Source organism: Capra hircus, chromosome 15, assembly GCF_001704415.2.
Source record: "Capra hircus breed San Clemente chromosome 15, ASM170441v1, whole genome shotgun sequence".
Classification (NCBI taxonomy): Eukaryota; Metazoa; Chordata; class Mammalia; order Artiodactyla; family Bovidae; genus Capra; species Capra hircus.
In genome coordinates this window covers 3,542,559-3,561,781 of record NC_030822.1, presented here as the reverse complement: position 1 = coordinate 3,561,781, position 19,223 = coordinate 3,542,559, and the positions used below count along the sequence as shown (strand labels likewise).

Sequence of the window (19,223 nt, the reverse complement as noted above, 5' to 3'; positions counted from 1 at the left end):
TATAACTAGTAAAATAATACATATATACACACATATGCTTTTATAAGGGTGTTTATACAAGATATTTTATAATAAACTGAAACTCAAATATCTATTGATAAGAGAATGAGTAAGATGGGATAGATGTGGCAGAGGGCTGTATGCATCCATATAAACTCAGCACAGCCGAATTTCAAAACAATTAAGCTGAGTGCAAGATACAGACTAAGAACATTTATTGTGTGGTTTCACTTATGTGAAATTCAGAAATAGGGAAAATGAGATTAGGGATAGAAACCAGAGCAGCGTTTCCTCTAGGTGAGAGCGAGCTCTTTGGGAAGTTAAGGTCTGAGGGAAATTGCCTTTATGATGGGAGTAGCCAAGAAGCGGGGGTTATAAAGTATCAGGGAAATGTCTGTGGTGTTGAAATGTTATCTTGATTCAGGTATTAGGAACAAATGGCACATTTTCCAAATTTACCCATTTGTACAATTTAATGCCATCTTTTACTGTATGCAAATTTTCCTCAGTTCTAAAGCAAAAGGAATTCATAGAAGAAGAGATCATAGGTTAAATGTTATGCGAGGGACTGTATTTCCTTGTATTAGGTTTTATCTTCTGTGAGACTATGTGAACATCATGCAAAACCGGTAGATTGCAGCTCAGGAAACACTATGATTCAGACAACTGCTATTGCAACACATTGCATTACAGTAATTGTCATGTGTCTGTCATATGAAGGGAAAATGCATGCATATCACTCGTTTAAAGACAAGGCTTTAATTTCAAATCTTCTAGTCATCAATTACACACCTTTGGTCAAATCACATAGTTTATCCGAGCTTAGTGTCCTCTGAATCTGGGAATAGTAATATCCACCTCATTTTGGTTAAATGGTATATTTTTAATGCAGCACCTATGACATATTTTTACTGGAATAATAAACTTAAATAAAAAATTGCATGCAATGGTGGTGATTAATTCGCAATTTTATCATGACTATTGAAACTGTTCCAATTTTGCTGCAATAAAGCACTTTAGTGTTTTTCGTTGTTGTTCTGATCGTTGACTCTGTGTCAGTGATTGAGTACTTTCATGCCATGTGGGTCTCCATGGAACTGTAAAGATCATTATGCTGTTTTCTTCCTTTCTTTAAATTATTCCTACAACTGTTCACTAGAGTCTAGGCCAGATATCCCGGAGGATAGGTAGACGCACAGGCAATCATTTTTAAATCTCTCAGAAGATTTAAGAGAAATGATCTGAATAACTCACATGCTATTCATACTTTCTCAGGAAACATCACAAACATCACAAAGCATAAATTCTCCCTACTCAAAGAAAAGTCAGAGAAATTTGAGAGGAGGAAATCCAATTCTTCATTAACGTGAGTAGACAGAAATTGTAGATTTTGATTATCACCTTGACATTGGTAATTTCCTTTGTTTCTTAGATTCTGACTATGAACACTTTTATGGACACTGACAGATATTCTTTAACCACAAAAACTCCATTATTATTATTTTCTGGTGTTGTTAACTTGTTTCCCTGGAATACTGTGGTAGTGTCAGGGCAGTACCTATGAATTGACTAAATGTCATACATCTATTTTATTTATGAAACTTGAAAGTCAGATGTGGATATTGTAAGTGCAGAGGGAGCTAGATATATCTGAAAAACTCATGAGCAATCTAATCTATTAAAATCCAGTAAGATTAGAATTTCCAGATAAAATATAAGATGTTCAGTTGCATTTAAATTTCAGATCAATGACAAATACTTTTTAGTACCTGCCTCATATAACATTTGAATTTTCCATAAATATATCCAATGCAATATTTGAAAAAGACTTTAAGATATGTATTACCCATGAAACATTTTATAAACTGAAAATGATCTTAATATAAGGATATGTATATTCTTCTATATGAGAATCAATTCCCACACATGAACTTGGAGAGTTTTTAGTTGTTTGTTTTCCCTAACGGTTGCTTACTTTTTTTCTTTTTTTTTCAGGAATGACTTTACTAACTGATTGAGTAAACTAGTAAATGAATAGAATACTTTTTTAAGAGTTAAGGAGAAAGCCATGAACCTCAAGTAGTTCCTAATGCTTATCACCAGGTTTGAAGATTGAAATATCAGTTATATCTTTGCATACTTTTTTTATCCTCTGTGCTCTAATGGTTAGCCCTAAATAGAAGCATATAAATGTTGCATCAGAATGGTCAAAAATGACCAAAGATATCCTTTGCAAAATAAGAAGAATGGGCGGAGTATTACTATCTCTTTAAGATTCTTATAGCAATTCTTTTTGATAAGTACCCAGAAGTTGTAAATTGGACCATATGAGGAATTGCTAATCAACAGATATCAAATTTCAGTAATGGAAGATGAATAAGTTCTAGAGAGGAGCAGCATTGTGCCTATAATTAAGAATGCTAGTCTATTCAACCTTAAATCTTTTAATGGAACAGATCTTATGTTATATATTCTTAAGGAGAAAAGTAAAATTAAAAATGAATGGGTAGGGTAAAATAATCTGGAAATTTAGAAGAAAATAATAAAAGACACTGAAAACGAAGATGCAGTCAATAAACACTAGACTAACCCTTAACAGAACTGAAGGCTTCAAAATGGTGAGATTGGTAGCGGATGTCTGAATTCCTTTGCCTAATTCAGTGTGTCTCACATTCTACAAGAAAACCCATGATGGCAGGCCAGGCAACACTTGGTTCTTCTCTGTGAAAGAGGAAAGGGCCTGAAAGCCGAATGGGACACAATAGAGAAACAGCAGACAGTGTCATCTAAGAAAGAGCAATGGAGCTGGCTCCACAAGCCCAGCATCACGTTCCACCCTTAAACCCATTTTTGGATCAGACTAGTTTCTTGATTTAACAAGACAGAAACTCTGTAGTATCTTAATAAGGAAGTAAAACCTAAGAAGAAATGTTTATATTCTAGGTTGCTCTTAGTTCAACTGGTATTTCTGAATATCAGCAGGGACACAGAGGACAGGAGAAAAAAATGTAGGGCTGAGTGTATGCTGAGTGAGGTGATGTAAGTAGAAAGGCTATACAGAGCTGAATGTCAAATGCATTGAATATGAGGCTGAAGTTTATTCTTCAATTATTCTAAAAATAATCTCAGATTACAAATTTGACTACTCAAAAAGTATTAAAGACTGCTATTTGTCTATCAGCCAAACTGAGAGAATCATGACATGGAGGTCAAAATGATACAGTCGTCAATGACAGCATTAATTAAAGCTTGACCTAAGGAAGTAGGAGTGGGTAGAATGGCAAAATATTATTGGCACTGGCAAATAATAGAATGTGGAACTTTGAAAGAGAAATTTAGAGGATGGGTACAATATTTGTGATTTAAAGTGCTCCCTTTAAAATTTTTATGTTTGCCATTTAAAAAGTGTATGTAGCCAGCAACACACTAAATTTCAGCAGAAATAGAGGAGCTGGTATAATTTGGAAGCATGATTCCAGGAAATCTCACTCTAGTCATTGCCTGTGCCATCTAATGGCAATCCTAGGAAATACAACTTTTAAAAACTGTAACCATTTCTCCTTTCTTGCTCAAACAGATGACTCTTCAAACTCTACCATGGCTCATGAAAATTTCACCCGAGTCACTGAGTTTATTCTCACAGGAGTCTCAGAACGCCCAGACCTCCAGATCCCTCTCTTCTTTGTCTTCCTGCTCATCTATGGACTGACCGTGACAGGTAACCTAAGCATCATCACCCTCACCAGCGTGGACTCTCACCTTCAGACCCCCATGTATTTCTTCCTCCGGCACTTGGCCATCATCAATCTTGGCAATTCAACTGTCATTGCTCCTAAAATGCTGGTCAATTTCTTAGTAAAGAAACACACCACCTCCTTCTATGAATGTGCCACCCAACTAGGCATGTTCTTGGTTTTCATTGTAGCTGAAATTTTCATTTTAGCTGTGATGGCCTATGACCGCTATGTGGCCATTTGTAACCCCCTGCTCTACATGGCGGTGGTGTCTCAGAGGACCTGCTTTCTGCTAGTTTCCCTCACATACCTCTATAGCCTTTCCACAGCTATTGTGGCTTCATCTTCTGTATTCTCTATGTCTTATTGCTCTTCCAATGTAATCAATCATTTTTACTGTGATATTGTCCCTCTGATAGCATTGTCTTGCTCTGATACTTCCTTTCCAGAAACAGTAGTATTTGTATCTGCATCTACAAATTTGGTGTTTTCCATAATTACCGTTGTAGCATCTTATTTCAACATTGTTCTGTCCATTCTAAGGATACGTTCATCAGAAGGAAGAAAAAGAGCCTTCTCCACATGTGCCTCACATATGACAGCAGTGTCAGTCTTCTATGGAACTCTGCTTTTCATGTATTTGCAGCCTCAGACTAACCATTCTATGGGTGTTGATAAAATGGCTTCAGTGTTTTATACGCTGGTGATTCCCATGCTGAACCCCATGATCTACAGCCTGAGGAACAAGGACGTGAAGGCTGCCTTGAAGAGATTTCTGACAAATTCATGCGGTTCTTTTAAACTGATGTAATTTTTAACTCTAAGGTAAATGAGGAGATGGTTAAGAAAGGCGCATTGTGTGAAGGAGACTCTGAACAGCATTAGAAGCTAACGGAATGGGTGTTTTTCCCATTTTATTTATTTTGAGGCGAGGCTCTAGTCTGCATTATACAAATAGAAATCTTAAAAATAACCATTTTTTTTCTGATCTAAAGAAAAAAAGTCAGAATTTGAGACAATAGTGTCAGAAATTTTGGCAATGAATTGCAGAAAGGAAACAGTGTATGAAAATGAGATCCCCATTCTTTGTAAAAGCTGTCCAGTTCGCTTATCCTGAGCCAACTTCATTTATCCTACTGAGCCACGTAGGTTACTGGAAGATTTCACTTGTCCCAGACACTCCCCCCACCAAAAAAAAAACAAAAACCACCAAAAAATGAACTAATATTTATGAAATCACCCATGAGGCAGAGTTTGTAGTTTGCCACAAACCTTGTTAATATCCTATTCTAATTAATAAAGAACAAACAAATCAACCCTCTTAAGAAGAAGATAACAATATTTACATGTCTTCACAGCACAATATAACCATGTTCAAGACAGATTCTAAGTTCCTGACAAATTAATATAGTCAATAGAAGAAAATTAAAGTAATCCTTGAAGTGACAGCAAAGAGTGGCTCTCAGTTCTCTTGCTCCCTTCTCAGCCTTCAGATCTTCAGAACATTAGCCTGTACCTTAGTTTGAGACTTTGTCAACTTCACGGCCTCTTCTACCCACTTGATCTCCTGCATTCCAATCTGTTTTGTACTTGTGGAATTTTTCTGGTGGGAGATAACTTTTTGCTCTTCCTAGTGATTGCCTGGAAAATCCCATGGACAGAGGAGCCTGGTAGGCTGTAGTCCATGGGGTCGCTAAGAGTCGGACACGACTAAGCAACTTCACTTTCAATTTTCACTTTCATACATTGGGGAAGGAAACGGCAACCCACTCCAGTGTTCTTGCCTGGAGAATCCCAGGGACGGGGGAGCCTGGTGGGCTGCCGTCTATGGGGTCACACAGAGTCGGACATGACTGAAGTGTCTTAGCAGCAGCAGCAGCAGCAGTGATAGCAAAAATCTCTTTGGTAATACAGTAAGATATTGGGTCATAGAACAAAACAGAAATATCAAAATATAAAACATCAGGGAGAAAATATGCAAAAATTGTTTTATCTAGCACATGTAAAAATTCAAAAAATCAAGTAAAGATTAAATTTCAATAGGCAAAATTTAGACGTAAGATGTAGATTTGAACACAGACTGGTTCCAAATAGGGAAAGCAGTACATCAAGGCTGTACATTGTCACCCTGCTTATTTAACTTATATGCAGAGTACATCATGAGAAACACTGGGCTGGAAGAAGCACAATCTGTAATCAAGATTGCCAGGAGAAATATCAATAACCTCAGATATGCAGATGATACCACCCTTATGGCAGAAAGTGAAGAGCTAAAGAGCCTCTTGATGAAAGTGAAAGAGGAGAGTGAAAGAGTTGACTTAAAACTCAGTACTCAGAAAACTAAGGTCATGGCATCCAGTCCCATCACTTCATGGCAAATAGATGGGAAAGAACGGAAACAGAGACAGACTTTATTTTTGGGGCTCCAAAATCACTGCAGATGGTGACTGCAGCTATGAAATTAAAATATGCTTGCTCCTTGGATTGAACCCAGGTCTCCCACATTGCAGGCAGATTCTTTACTGTCTGAGCCACCAGGGAATATAATTATTTTATCCCAATGTCCATTTATATATAAGTGTGTGTGTGTGTATTAATTTTTACATCAAATATTGGTAAGAATATGGTGAAAATGAAATTCTCATGTACAGCTTTTGCTAATGTAAAATGCTACAGTAAGTTTGGTAATCTTGCAGTTTCTTGTAAAGTTAAATATACAGTGACCTATGTCCTAGTTATTCTAAGATCCCTAGCTAGGAGAAAGTAATGTATATATACTCACACATACACTTATATAGGACTCTTTATGCTGGACATTTTAATAGAACAAACACAATATCCATCAATATTTGAAGAGTTGTGGTACTCAAATGCAGTGGGATATCATATAGTTATAAAATCACACATGGATAAATTTCAAAATCACTATGCTGAGTAAAAGATACCAGACTGAGATTATTGTGTGATTCACTTACATGAAATTTAAAAACAGGATAATAAGTTTAGGGATAGAAAACAGAGTAGTAGTCGCTAGAGTTGTGAAAGTGTTTGTGGAGTTAAATGAGGGAAATTTCCATTATTCCTGGAGAGGTGAGGGGTAGAGGGGTTATAAAGCACTGGAGAAGTTTCTGTGGTGCTGAAAATATTCTATATCTTGATTTAGGTATTAGGAACAAACGACACATTTTCCAAAACTTACCCGTCTATGCAATTTAGATCCATCTTTAGCTGTTTATGATTTTTCCTCAATTCTAATACATAAGGATGAGGGTATAGGTAAAATGGTACGAGAGAGCATGTACGGTCTTATATTAAATTTTACTTTCTATGGGGTTGTACTGAACATTATCCAAGTGTGCTGGTGTCTCAGTTCAGGAAGCACTATAGTTTAGACACACACTGCATTTCAATAATTGTTATAGATTTGTCATATTAAAGGTCAGGGTATGTATACTACTCACTTAAAGATGAGGCTTTAATTTCATCATGGCTTTGGTCAAATTACATAATTTATCTGAGCTTGGTTTTCCTCTGTTTATTGTTATATCATATAGGTTAAATGATATATTTTCACACCAGTGCCAACTACATATTTTTTTTACTGGAATTATAAATTTAAAAAATTCTATACAATGATGATGATTCATTTACAATTACGTCATGAGGTTTGGAGCTGTTTCAGTTTTGCTGAGTTAAAGCCCATACAGTAGCATTTTCACTATTACTATAATCACTGAGTCTGTGTAAATGAATGAACACGTAAAACAGGCTGTAAGCCTCAACAGAGCTGTACAGACCATTTATGCCATTTCTTCCTTTCCTTAAATTGCCCCTCACACTTTTTCACTAGGGGATATGCAGAATATCTTGGATAATTAGCAGAAACTACAGGCAATTTTTCAATCTCTCAGATGATTTAAACAAAAATGTCTTAATAAATACCATACTACTTCCTCAAGGAACATCAGAAAGATAGAAGAAAAGCGTAAATTCTCATTACTCAGAGAAAAGTCAGAGGAACTTGAGAGCAGAAAACTGCAATTATTGTTTAAATGTGAGTAGATAAACATTGCTGTTGATTTTCATGATCACCTAATGTTGGTAATTCACCTTGATTCTTAGATTCTGACTAAAGACACTTTTATGGTCGCTGACAGATCATTCTTTATGTCACAGAAATTTCATTATTTCCTTTTTTAACTGGTTTCTCTGGAATAGTATGGTATTTAAGGTGTTAAAATCCCATGAATTGACAACATGTTCTATATCTGTTTCAACTTGTGAAAGTTGAAAGCTGCATTTGGATATTACAATTGCAGAAAGAGTGCACAGATCATCACCAATCTAACTATTAAAATCCAGTAAGGCTAGAATTTGCAAATAAAATACAAGATATTCAGCTGCATTTAAATTTCAGATCACTAACAAATACTTTTTAGTATCTGCCTCATGCAACATTTGGCATTTTTATTAATGTAACCAATTCAATATTTTAAAAAGGATATTTAAAAATATTGTGTCACCCATTAAATATTTTATAAATTGAAAATAATTTAATTTAAAGATATGCATATTCTTATATATAAGATCAACTCCCATGCATAAACTTGGAGATTTTTTATTCGTTTGTTTTCTCTCAGTTCAGTTCAGTTCAGTCACTCAGTAGTGTCCGACTCTTATTTTCTCTACCAGTTGCTAACTTGCTAACTACATGGTCCATTTTTTTCTTTTTCTATTTCTTTTTTAAAGAAAACACTTTACAAATTGAGCAATTAGACTTGTAAATATAGGATGATTTTTTAAGAGTTATGGAGAAAGACTTTAAGCCCAAATAATTCCTAACTGCCATCAGCAATTCTGAAGATTCAGAACGCAGTCATGCCTGCATGCATTCTGTATCTTGTCTGCTGTAATGAACACATGCATGCTCAGTTGTGTCCGACTCTTTGGGACCCCGTGAACTGTAGCCCCCTATGGGATTTGCCAGGCCAGAATACTGGAGTGGATTGTTATTTCCTCATCCAGGGTATCTTTCTGACCCTACAGGAATAGAAACTGCATCTATAAACAGACATATCCTTTCCAAAAAAATAAAAATACCAACTTGGCAGGGTATCAGTTCAGTCTAGTTGCTCAGTCATGTCTGACTATGTGCGACGCCATGAACTGCAGCACGCCAGGCCTCCCTGTCCATACCAAATCCGGAAGTCCACCCAAACCCATGTCCATTGAGTCAGTGATGCCATCCAACCATCTCATCCTCTGTTGTCCCCTTCGCGTCCTGCCCTCAATCCCTCCCAGCATCAGGGTCTTTTCAAATGAGTCAGCTCTTTGCAGCAGGTGGCCAAACTATTGGAGTTTCAGCTTCAACATCAGTCCTTCCAATGAACACCCAGGGCTGATCTCCTTTAGGATGGACTGATTGGAACTCCTTGCAGTTCAAGGGACACTCAAGAGTCTTCTCCAACACCACAGTTCAAAAGCATCAATTCTTCTGCACTCAGCTTTCTTCAGAGTCCAATTCTCTCATCCATACATGACTACTGGAAAACCCATAACCTTGAGTAGATGGACCTTTGTTGACAAAGTAATGTCTCTGCTTTTTAATATACTGTCTAGGTTGGTCATAACTTTCCTTCCACGGAGTAAGTGTCTTTTAATTTCATGGCTGCAATCACCATCTGCAGTGATTTTGGAGCCCCCAAAATAAAGGCTGAAACTGTTTCCACTGTTCCTCATCCATTTGCCATGAAGTAATGGGACCGGATGACATGATCTTAGTTTTTCGGATGTTAAGCTTTAAGCCAACTTTTTCACTCTCTTCTTTCACTTTCATCAACAGGCTTTTTAGTTCCTCTTCACTTTCTGCCATAAAGGTGGTGTCATCTGCATATCTGAGGTTATTGATATTTCTCTTGGCAATCTTGATTCCACCTTGTGTTTCTTCCAGCCCAGCGTTTCTCGTGATGTACTCTGCATATAAGTTAAATAAGCAAGGTGACAATATGCAGCCTTGATGTACTCCTTTTCCTATTTGGAATCAGTCTGTTGTTCCATGTCCAGTTCGAACTGTTGCTTCCTGAACTGCATACAGATTTCTCAAGAGGCAGGTCAGGTGGTCTGGTATTCCCACCTCTTTCAGAATTTTCCCCAGTTTATTGTGATCCACACAGTCAAAGGTTTTGGCTTGGTCAATGAAGCAGAAGTAGATGTTTTGCTGGAACTCTCTTACTTTGTCTATCATCCAGCAGATGTTGGCAATTTGATCTCTGGTTCCTCTGCCTTTTCTAAAACCAGCGTTAACATCTGGAAGTTTACAGTTCACGTATTGCTAAAGCCTGGCTTGGATAATTTTAAGCATCACTTTACTAGTGTGTGAGATGAGTGCAATTGTATGATAGTTTGAGCATTCTTTGGCATTGCCTTTCTTTGAGATTAGAATGAAAACTGACATTTTCCAGTCCTGTGGTCACTGCTGAGTTTTCCAAATTTGCTAGCATATTGATCGCAGCTCTTTCATAGCATCATCTTTTAGGATTTGAAATAGCTCAACTGGAATTCCATCACCTCCACTACCTTTGTTCATAGTGATGTTTCCTAAGGCCCACTTGACTTCACATCCAGGATGTCTGGCTCTAGGGGAATGATCATACCATCGTGATTATCTGGGTTGTGAGGATCTGTTTGGTACAGTTCTTCCGTGTATTCTTGCCACCTCTTCTTAATATCTTCTGCTTCTGTTAGGTCCATACCATTTCTGTCCTTTATTGAGCCCAATTTTGCATGAAATGTTCCCTTGGAATCTCTAGTGTTCTTGAAGAGATTTCTAGTCTTTCCCATTCTGTTGTTTTCCTCTATTTCTTTGCATTGATCGCTGAAAAAAGCTTTGTTATCTCTTCTTGCTAGTCTTTGGAATTCTGCATTCAAATTGGTATATCGCTCCTTTTCTCCTTTGCTTTTCACTTCCCTTCTTTTCAGAGCTATTTGTAAGGTCTCCCCATACAGCCATTTTGCTCTTTTAAATTTCTTTTTCTTGGGGATGGTCTTGATTCCTGTCTCTTGTACAATGTCACGTACCTCCATCCATAGTTCATCAGGCACTGTCTATCAGATCTAGTCCCTTAAAGCTATTTCTCACTTCCACTGTATAGTCATAAGGGATTTCATTAGGCCGTATCTGAATGGTCTAGTGGTTTTCTCCACTTTCTTCAATTTCAGTCTGAATTTGGAATTAAGGAGTTTTCATGATCTGAGCTACAGTCAGCTCCTGGTCTTGTTTTTTTGACTGTTTAGAGCTTCTCCATCTTTGGCTGCAAAGAATATAATCAATCTGATTTCAGTGTTGGCCACCTGGTGATGTCCATGTGTAGAGTCTTCTCTTGTGTTGTTGGAAGATGGTGTTTGCTATGACCAGTGCGTTCTCTTGGCAAAACTCTATTAGCCTTTGCCCTGCTTCATTCTGTATTCCAAGGCCAAATTTGCCTGTTACACCAGGTGTTTCTTGACTTCCTACTTTTGCATTCCAGTCCCCTATAATGAAAAGGACATCTCTTTTGGGTATTAGTTCTAGAAGGTCTTGTAGGTCTTCACAGAACTGTTCAACTTCAGCTTCAGCATTACTGTTCAGAGCATAGACTTGGATCACTGTGATATTGAATGGTTTGCCTTGGAAACAAACAGAGATCATTCTGTCGTTTTTGAGATTGCATCCAAGTACTGCATTTCAGACTTTTGTTGACTATGATGGCTACTCCATTTCTTTAAGGGATTCCTACCCACAGTAGTAGACATATTGGTCATTTGAGTTAAATTCACCCATTCCAGTCCATCTTAGTTTGCTGATTCCTAGAATGTCAATGTTCACTCTTGCCATCTCCTGTTTGACCGCTTCCAATTTGCCTTGATTCATGGATCTACCATTCCAGGTTCCTATGCAATATTCCTCTTTATAGCATCTAACCTTGCTTCTATCACCAGTCCCATCTACAACTGGATGGTGTTTTTGCTTTGGCTCCATCCCTTCATTCTTTCTGGAGTTATTTCTCCACTGATCTCCAGTAGCATATTGGGCACCTACCAACCTGGGGAGTTCATCTTTCAGTGTCCTATCATTTTGCCTTTTCATACTGTTCATGGGGTTCTCACAGCAAGAATAGTGAAGTTATTTGCCATTCCCTTCTCTAGTGGACCACATTCTGTCAGTCTTCTCCACCATGACCTTTCCATCTTGGGTGGAAATCATTTTCAATTAAATGCCCAGAAGTCGTATGTTGGGCCATACAGGGAGTTGCTAATCAACAGGTATAAAAAAAAATCAGTTAAGGAAGGTGAATAAAATCTAGAGATCCACTCTGTACATTTAACTATAATTTACTATACTGTACTGTTCACTCATAAATTGTATAATGGGGCAGATCTCATATTATGTATTTTATTACATAAAATCAAAATTTAAAAAGTAGACAAGGTCCATGGAATTTCATAAGCAAAAATACTAGAGTAGGTTGCCATTTCCTACTCCAGGGGATCTCCTCAATCCAGACATCAAACTCAAGTCTCCCACATTTGTAGGCAGATTCTTTACCACTGTGCCACCTGGGGAGCCCAAATCAACTAAACTTCAATAAAACTTTTTTTCTTGAGAAAAAAAAAAAAAGAGACATGAGAGACACAGAATCAACATCCTGTCGTGCAGTGTTACAGGACAAAAGAAAAACTAGAATCTGAAAAGAGAGGGTTGTCCTCAGTGGAAAAGAATGCAGGTAGATGGAGAAACCTATTGGGAAGTTATGCTACAATTAAAAAAAAAAAACTGGAAGCAGATGAAAAAATCTTGAAATAGATGAAAAAATATCATAGGATCATTAGGGCTCATTTCCTAAATATCCGCAAGTCTAACTTTATCAAACATGCTGCAGACTTACCTGGTAGCTTGCCTAACTTAATATTTAAATGTCTCATAAACACTTCAAGTTAATAAGTTCATAATATCACTTTCATCACTCCATCTTAAATCATAACCCCAAATATTTGAAAAACCATATCTGATCCAGTCACTAAAAAAAAAAAAAAAAACCCACAAAAGAATTTTTTGTTCCTAATCTCAGTGTCATTCCCTCATCTCTTTCTCATAGAGCCCACACAAGGAATTATGTTGCCGATGCTTTCTTGTTTCTGCTCTCAGCTGTTAACATACCATCTTCTCTCTATTTCCATTTCTCTACTTTGGCTCATTATCTTCCACCAGGAATCCTATAGCAACTGCTAAACTCACTTTTAAACTTTTATTCATGATTTCTGCTGCTGCTACTGAGTTGCTTCAGTCATGTCCAACTCTGTGTGACCCCATAGATGGCAGCCCACCAGGTTCCTCCGTCCCTGGGATTCTCCAGGCAAGAACACTGGAGTGGATTGCCATTTCCTTCTCCAATGCAGGAAAGTGAAAAGTGAAAGTCAAGTCTCTCAGTCGTGTCCGATTCTGTGCAACCCCATGGACTGCAGCCCACCAGGCTCCTCCGTCCATGGCGTTCTCCAGGCAAGAACACTGGAGTGGGTTGCCATTGCCTTCTACCTCTTTTCAAATATGTAATTATTATCTTCATAACAGCAAGAGTTATCTTTCTAAAGTTTAAAACTGGCCATGTTCCCTATCTACCTTCAAACTTATCAATGCTTTAGAATTCACTTAAAATAAAATCCAACTATTTACTGTGACCTATGTCATATGATTCTACTGTCCCCATTTCCTCATTATTATTTAGTCACACTGGCTCCATTAAGTTTTGCTGTAAAAACAGACAGGAAAAAGAAGTTATTTTCTACCCCAAAACAGCATCTTCAAGAAATCGGAATCCTGGAACGTTCTTCTGGTGAGTCATTCAAAAGTTGGTTCTGCCTCACTGTTCAGTTTTAGTTCAAATGTCATCTCTCAAAAAGGTCTTCTCTTAACATCTTGTGTGAAATAGTTCTCCAAGGTTATCCTAATGTATACGTTGTACTTGTTATTATTAAAATTAATATACTCTACAGCTATCTTGTGATTATATTTTGTTACCAGCCCTTTCTCTCTTCCCTATTATTGGAATAGAGTGTCTATGAGGTAAGGGACAAATAATTCAACTGAAGCTTGGCTATTTCCTGACAAAAGTAGAAAATCAACAAATACCTGGTAATTAAGTAAGAAAATGACTCAAGGAACCAAAGAGAATGTTTGGTGTCAGAAACAAACTAGTATAAAACATTCAACAATATTAGAAGTAATTTTGGTCTTATAGCTCTGATTCTTTTTCATTGTCACGTCTTTTTTTTTCTTACTGTAGAATTTTTGTTTTAATTTTGTTTAGAAGAGAAATGTCAACAGTTCTGGTCTTTTAAAAGTCACATATTTATGATATATAGATTTAAAAAACACTTTATTGAATTATGATTGACATGCAAAAACTCTACATGTTTAATGTATGCAACTTGATGAGAGTGGAGATATGTGTGTATCAGTGAAATAATCGCCGCAATCTATGCCATAAGCAGATTCACTGTCTACAAAAGTTTCTTCCTGCTCACTTTATTAATTATTATTAATATATTGTATATATATATACATGTTAATTGTTGCTAAAGGGTAAATCTTATGTTAATTGATCATGTAGCTTGGACCCTCTACAACTTCTCTCCAAGTCCTCGGATTAGAGACTATGAAGAGACTTCTTTTGTGTCAGATGCCCCCAACTAGATATCAATTGTTATTGAGAAAAAGCTCAACTTAGTGAGGTCAAATATCACCTTTCAAATATCTTTAGCAGAATATTCAGTTATATTATAATCTCATGTAGATCCTTTAGCAAATATATGTAATGAAATTGCCATAGAATTCTATAAAAGAATGTTTAATATTATGGCATTGATGAAAAAATAGTAAAAATTTGATAAAATATCAGTAAAATGATGAACTAAAATTGAGGTCAGAAGTATTTTACAATTCAAAAAATAACATTATAAAATTGTATAAATAAAAAATAATGGTTAAAAATAATAGCACATTGAAATAATATGAGGAATCACATCAACCTGTGGGCAAGAAGGAAAAGAGCTATGAAAGGGAGGAAAACACTTTCAAAGAGAAAAAAATTTTTAAGCTGAAAAGAGAATGCTACTGCTGCTGCTAAGTCGCTTCAGTCGTGTCCAACTCTGTGCGACCCCATAGACGGCAGCCCACCAGGCTCCCCTGTCCCTGGGATTCTCCAGGCAAGAACACTGGAGTGGGTTGCCACTTCCTTCTCCACTGCATGAAAGTGAAAAGTGAAAGTGAAGTTGCTCAGTTGCGTCCGACTTGTAGGGACCCCATGAACTGCATCCCACCAGGCTCTTCCATCCATGGGATTTTCCAGGCAAGAGCACCGGAGTGGGGTGCCATTGAAAAGAGAATAGTTGATGTAAAAAAATATATCTGAGAACATGTCTCCATATTTTTTTTTTCTGGTAATAAAGTGAAAAATGAGCAAAGAGGTTAACAGAAATAGATGGGTCAAATTTGCAAGTTCAATATACACTGAATAAAAGCTATAGAAATACAGTATAAATGAAAAGGGGTAGAGCATTGGCTAAACTATCTAAAGAGAAAGCAAGAAATCTCAGATTAAGAAATTAAGAATAGATGCCAAATTATTTGTATGCTTAGTCGCTCAGTCATGTCTGACTCTGTGACCTCCATCAGGACTGTCACCCTCCATGGTCTTCTGTCCATGGAATTTTCCAGGCAAGACTATTGGAACAGGTTTCCATTTCCTATTCCCAGGGATCTTCCCAACCCAGGGATAGAACCTCTGTCTCTTGCGTATCCTGCATTGGCAGGCAGATGTTTTTACCATTAAGCCACTTGGGAAATCTCGAATTATTAGGTAACTTGCAATTCCTCATGTCTTCCTCACACTCTGTGCAAGAGGCATCAGATTGGAATCTCTGCTCTACTTTTTAAGCTATTAAAACATTTATAATATAATAAGATTATGAGAAAATAAGTTTTCAAAATATATGTTACACTGGATCATCTGTTCAGTTTGCCATACCTGTTTCATCTCTTCAGTAAATGATTGCAAAGTTGGTTTACTAGACCTAGAACTTTGAGTTTAATAACTGAGACCAATAGGAAATCTCATCAATGGATTGCTTTTGACATCTAATAACAGTCCTGGAAAATAATTCCATAAAGTTTGTGACTATCTTCTTTTTTTCTTCAAACAGATGACTTTCCAAACTGTTACATGGCTAATGGAAATTTCACTCAGGTCACTGAGTTTATTCTCACAGGAGTCTCAGAACGTCCAGACCCCCAGATCCCACTCTTCTTTGTCTTCCTGGTCATCTATGGACTGACCGTGACAGGGAACCTAAGCATCATCACCCTCACCAGTGTGGACTCTCACCTTCAGACCCCCATGTATTTCTTCCTCTGGCACTTGGCTATCATCAGTCTTGGCAATTCAACTGTCATTGCCCCTAAAATGCTGATCAATTTCTTAGTAAAGAAAACACACCACCTCCTACTATGAATGTGCCACCCAACTGGGAGCATTCTTGGTTTTCATTGTAGCTGAGTTGCTCATGTTAGCCGTGATGGCCTATGACTGCTATGTGGCCATTTGTCACCCCCTGCTCTACATGGTGGTGGTGTCTCGGCGGACCTGCTTTCTGCTAGTTTCCCTCACATACCTCTATAGCTTTTGCACATCAATCGTGACTTCATCGTCTGTATTCTCTATGACTTATTGCTTTTCCAATGTAATCAATCACTTTTACTGTGATACCGTCCCTCTGTTAGCATTGTCTTGCTCTGATACTTCAGTTCCAGAAGCAGTAATACATATATCTGCATCTACAAATTTGATGTTTTCCTTAATTACTGTTGTAGCCTCTTATTTCAACATTTTTCTGTCCATTCTAAAGATAGGTTCAGCAGAAGGACAGAAAAGAGCCTTCTCCACATGTGCCTCACATATGACAGCAGTGTCAGCCTTCTATGGAACGCTACTTTTTATGTATTTGCAGCCTCAAACTAACCATTCTATGGGTGCTGATAAAATGGCTTCAGTGTTCTATACACTAGTGATTCCCATGCTGAACCCCATGATCTACAGCCTGAGGCACAAGGACGTGAAAGCTGCTTTGAAGAGATTTATTAGAAATCCATGCTGTTTTTTAAAATCATTCTAGTTTTAAAACTCTGTAGATAAATGAAGATAGGCTGCCATTGGTTAGAGACAGCTGAGATTAGATGTCTGGTTTATAGGTTCTCACGTAATCCTGGAAATTAAACAGGATTCTGTTTCTAGGAAATGGTGATTTAAAAAATAAACTGACTCTCCTGGAACTCTCAGATAAATACAGAAATGAAGCATATTCACTAACTTTACTAAGTGTTCAGTTATCTAGATTGACAGAAATGTTTCCAGGAGTCAGGATGTATATATTAAGAAATAAATAAACTAGAACAGAGTAATATCTATAAATCAAACAAGAAAGCTGCTCTTTCTTATTATTTTGTTTCTTTTTCTTTTTATCCTGGATATGTATGGGTATAGTAGATAACTACATCTTGAAGAATTGTAATTAGAGATGGCTAAAATCTTTTTGACTATTTTTAGCAAAATCATGCCAGTTATCTTTAAGTAAAACTCCCTACTCTTTCTTAATATTGTTTGTTTGATAAAACATATAGTAGGAGTGAATTTATATTCTGAATGTCAACCAAAATATGACTATTTTATTCTATTAATATACTGCATATATTTTGAATTTGTTATAAATGGATATAATTTATACATCAATGTAAAAACATAGTCAATTTTTTAATATGCTCTCATTTTATTCATGAGCTTAGTGGATACCATTAAGATTTTCCTTTCTCCTTACTGACTATAGTCCTCTTCATTGTGTTTAATACATGGACTTTATTGTGAGACAATGGACATTCAATAAACAATCTTTTTCAGAGTTCTATATACCATTACAAAAACAATTTGTTTTCCAAAAATATTCTGCTGTGTTTTCTGATAGTTTTTGATTGGCGAGCTTACACTAAAATCTGTTCTCCAACTCTGAATGGATATGGGTGACCAGACCATATCACAGACTTATTAAGTCAGATCACCAAGTAAAGATTACTAAAACCATATTTTAAGAAAAGCTGAAAGGAGTTGAGGTTACAAAAATATTCAGAGATAAGATTGTAAAGACTCACATTAACATATAAGCTTTCAAATACAATCCCTACTTTATTTTTAATGCAATATAAAATGGGTTTTATGTCCAAATATCAGAACTTTATGTTTTGAAAGAACTGAAAAGCAATTGAGAGGAAATGAAATTAGTAAAATAAGGGACATTTGGATATACTTTAGTTTTCACAAAGTGTTGATTTACAATATTAGTTTTAGGTGTAGTTGAACACTACATATGTGAAATTAAAAAAATAAATAAAACACGCTAATGACTAGAACAAAACAGAAATCGATTCATAGGAGCAAAGAGCAGACTAGTGGGGAAAGGGAAGAGGAGAGAGATAAGATGGGGGCAGAGAAAGAGGCACAACCCACTGTGTGCAAAATTCCTGGAAATTTGGCGAACAGAGAGGACACGTATGTAACGAGCGTTTTCAGATATCTGACAATTGGCAGCACAGGGCTGTGATGTCAGTAAGGGGTACAGTTAGCTGTCCTTCACGTGGGGTGACGGTGGGCACGTGGAGAACACAGTATTCAGGTAAAGATGGAGACATAGTCAGGCCAGCAGGGCCAAGGTGCTGGGATATGTGCATTGGAACTGGAGTGGAGACACCTAAGCAGACACAGTGACTAGCCATCAGCCTGAATGCTGCTTGAGAGGCCAGTGACTTCAGAACAAACCTATTAAGGTGAGATTCCATATGGCCAGGTCAAGAGCAGCTACAAGGGAGTGAGAAACGGCTGGAGATCTGGATGGTGCAGACTGCCACTTCACACAGGATTGAAACACATCAAAATTCTGTCCAACTTAGTGAGAAAACTCACTGACTGTCTAGCGCTCTGTCCAACCCAAACCTGAGCCGTGCGGGTGGGGGAAGGGTTGAAGACCCCAGACAAAGCTAAAAATGTGCAGGAACATTTATATAACCATCCAGAGGCAGAGTTTGCAGTTTGACACAAACTTTGTTAATTTCCTGCAGAAATAAGTAACTAGAAGAACAAGTAAACTCAGCCCACTTAAGAAGAATATAGCATATTTAGATATTGTCACAGCATCCTATCACAATCTCCAATTAGACTCCAAAGTTCTCTAACACAGCACAGTCCTCGAAGTGATAACAGAGTGGTTTCAAGTCTTCCTTCTCCCTTCTCAGTCTTCAGAGTGTTAGTCTGTGTACCTTGAGATGGGACTGTATCAGCTTTATGGCCTCTCCTACCCACTCCATCTCCTGCATCCCAAGCTGTTCTGTACATGAGACGCTGTCAGAGGGGA

At 37.2% G+C, this 19,223-nt stretch overlaps 1 protein-coding gene and 1 pseudogene across 1 annotated transcript; both read left to right on the top strand.

The window, feature by feature from the left end:
- On the top strand, positions 3,598-4,545 carry LOC102179966 (olfactory receptor 8J3-like). Its single transcript, XM_005690250.2, has one exon. The coding sequence runs from the start codon at positions 3,598-3,600 to the stop codon at positions 4,543-4,545; it is 948 nt and encodes a 315-aa protein (XP_005690307.2).
- On the top strand, positions 15,992-16,940 carry LOC102188697 (annotated as a pseudogene).

Bases quoted from the DNA above. Each gene is read 5' to 3' on its own strand.
- LOC102179966 (XM_005690250.2), top strand. From the start codon at position 3,598: ATGGCTCATGAAAATTTCACCCGAGTCACTGAGTTTATTCTCACAGGA.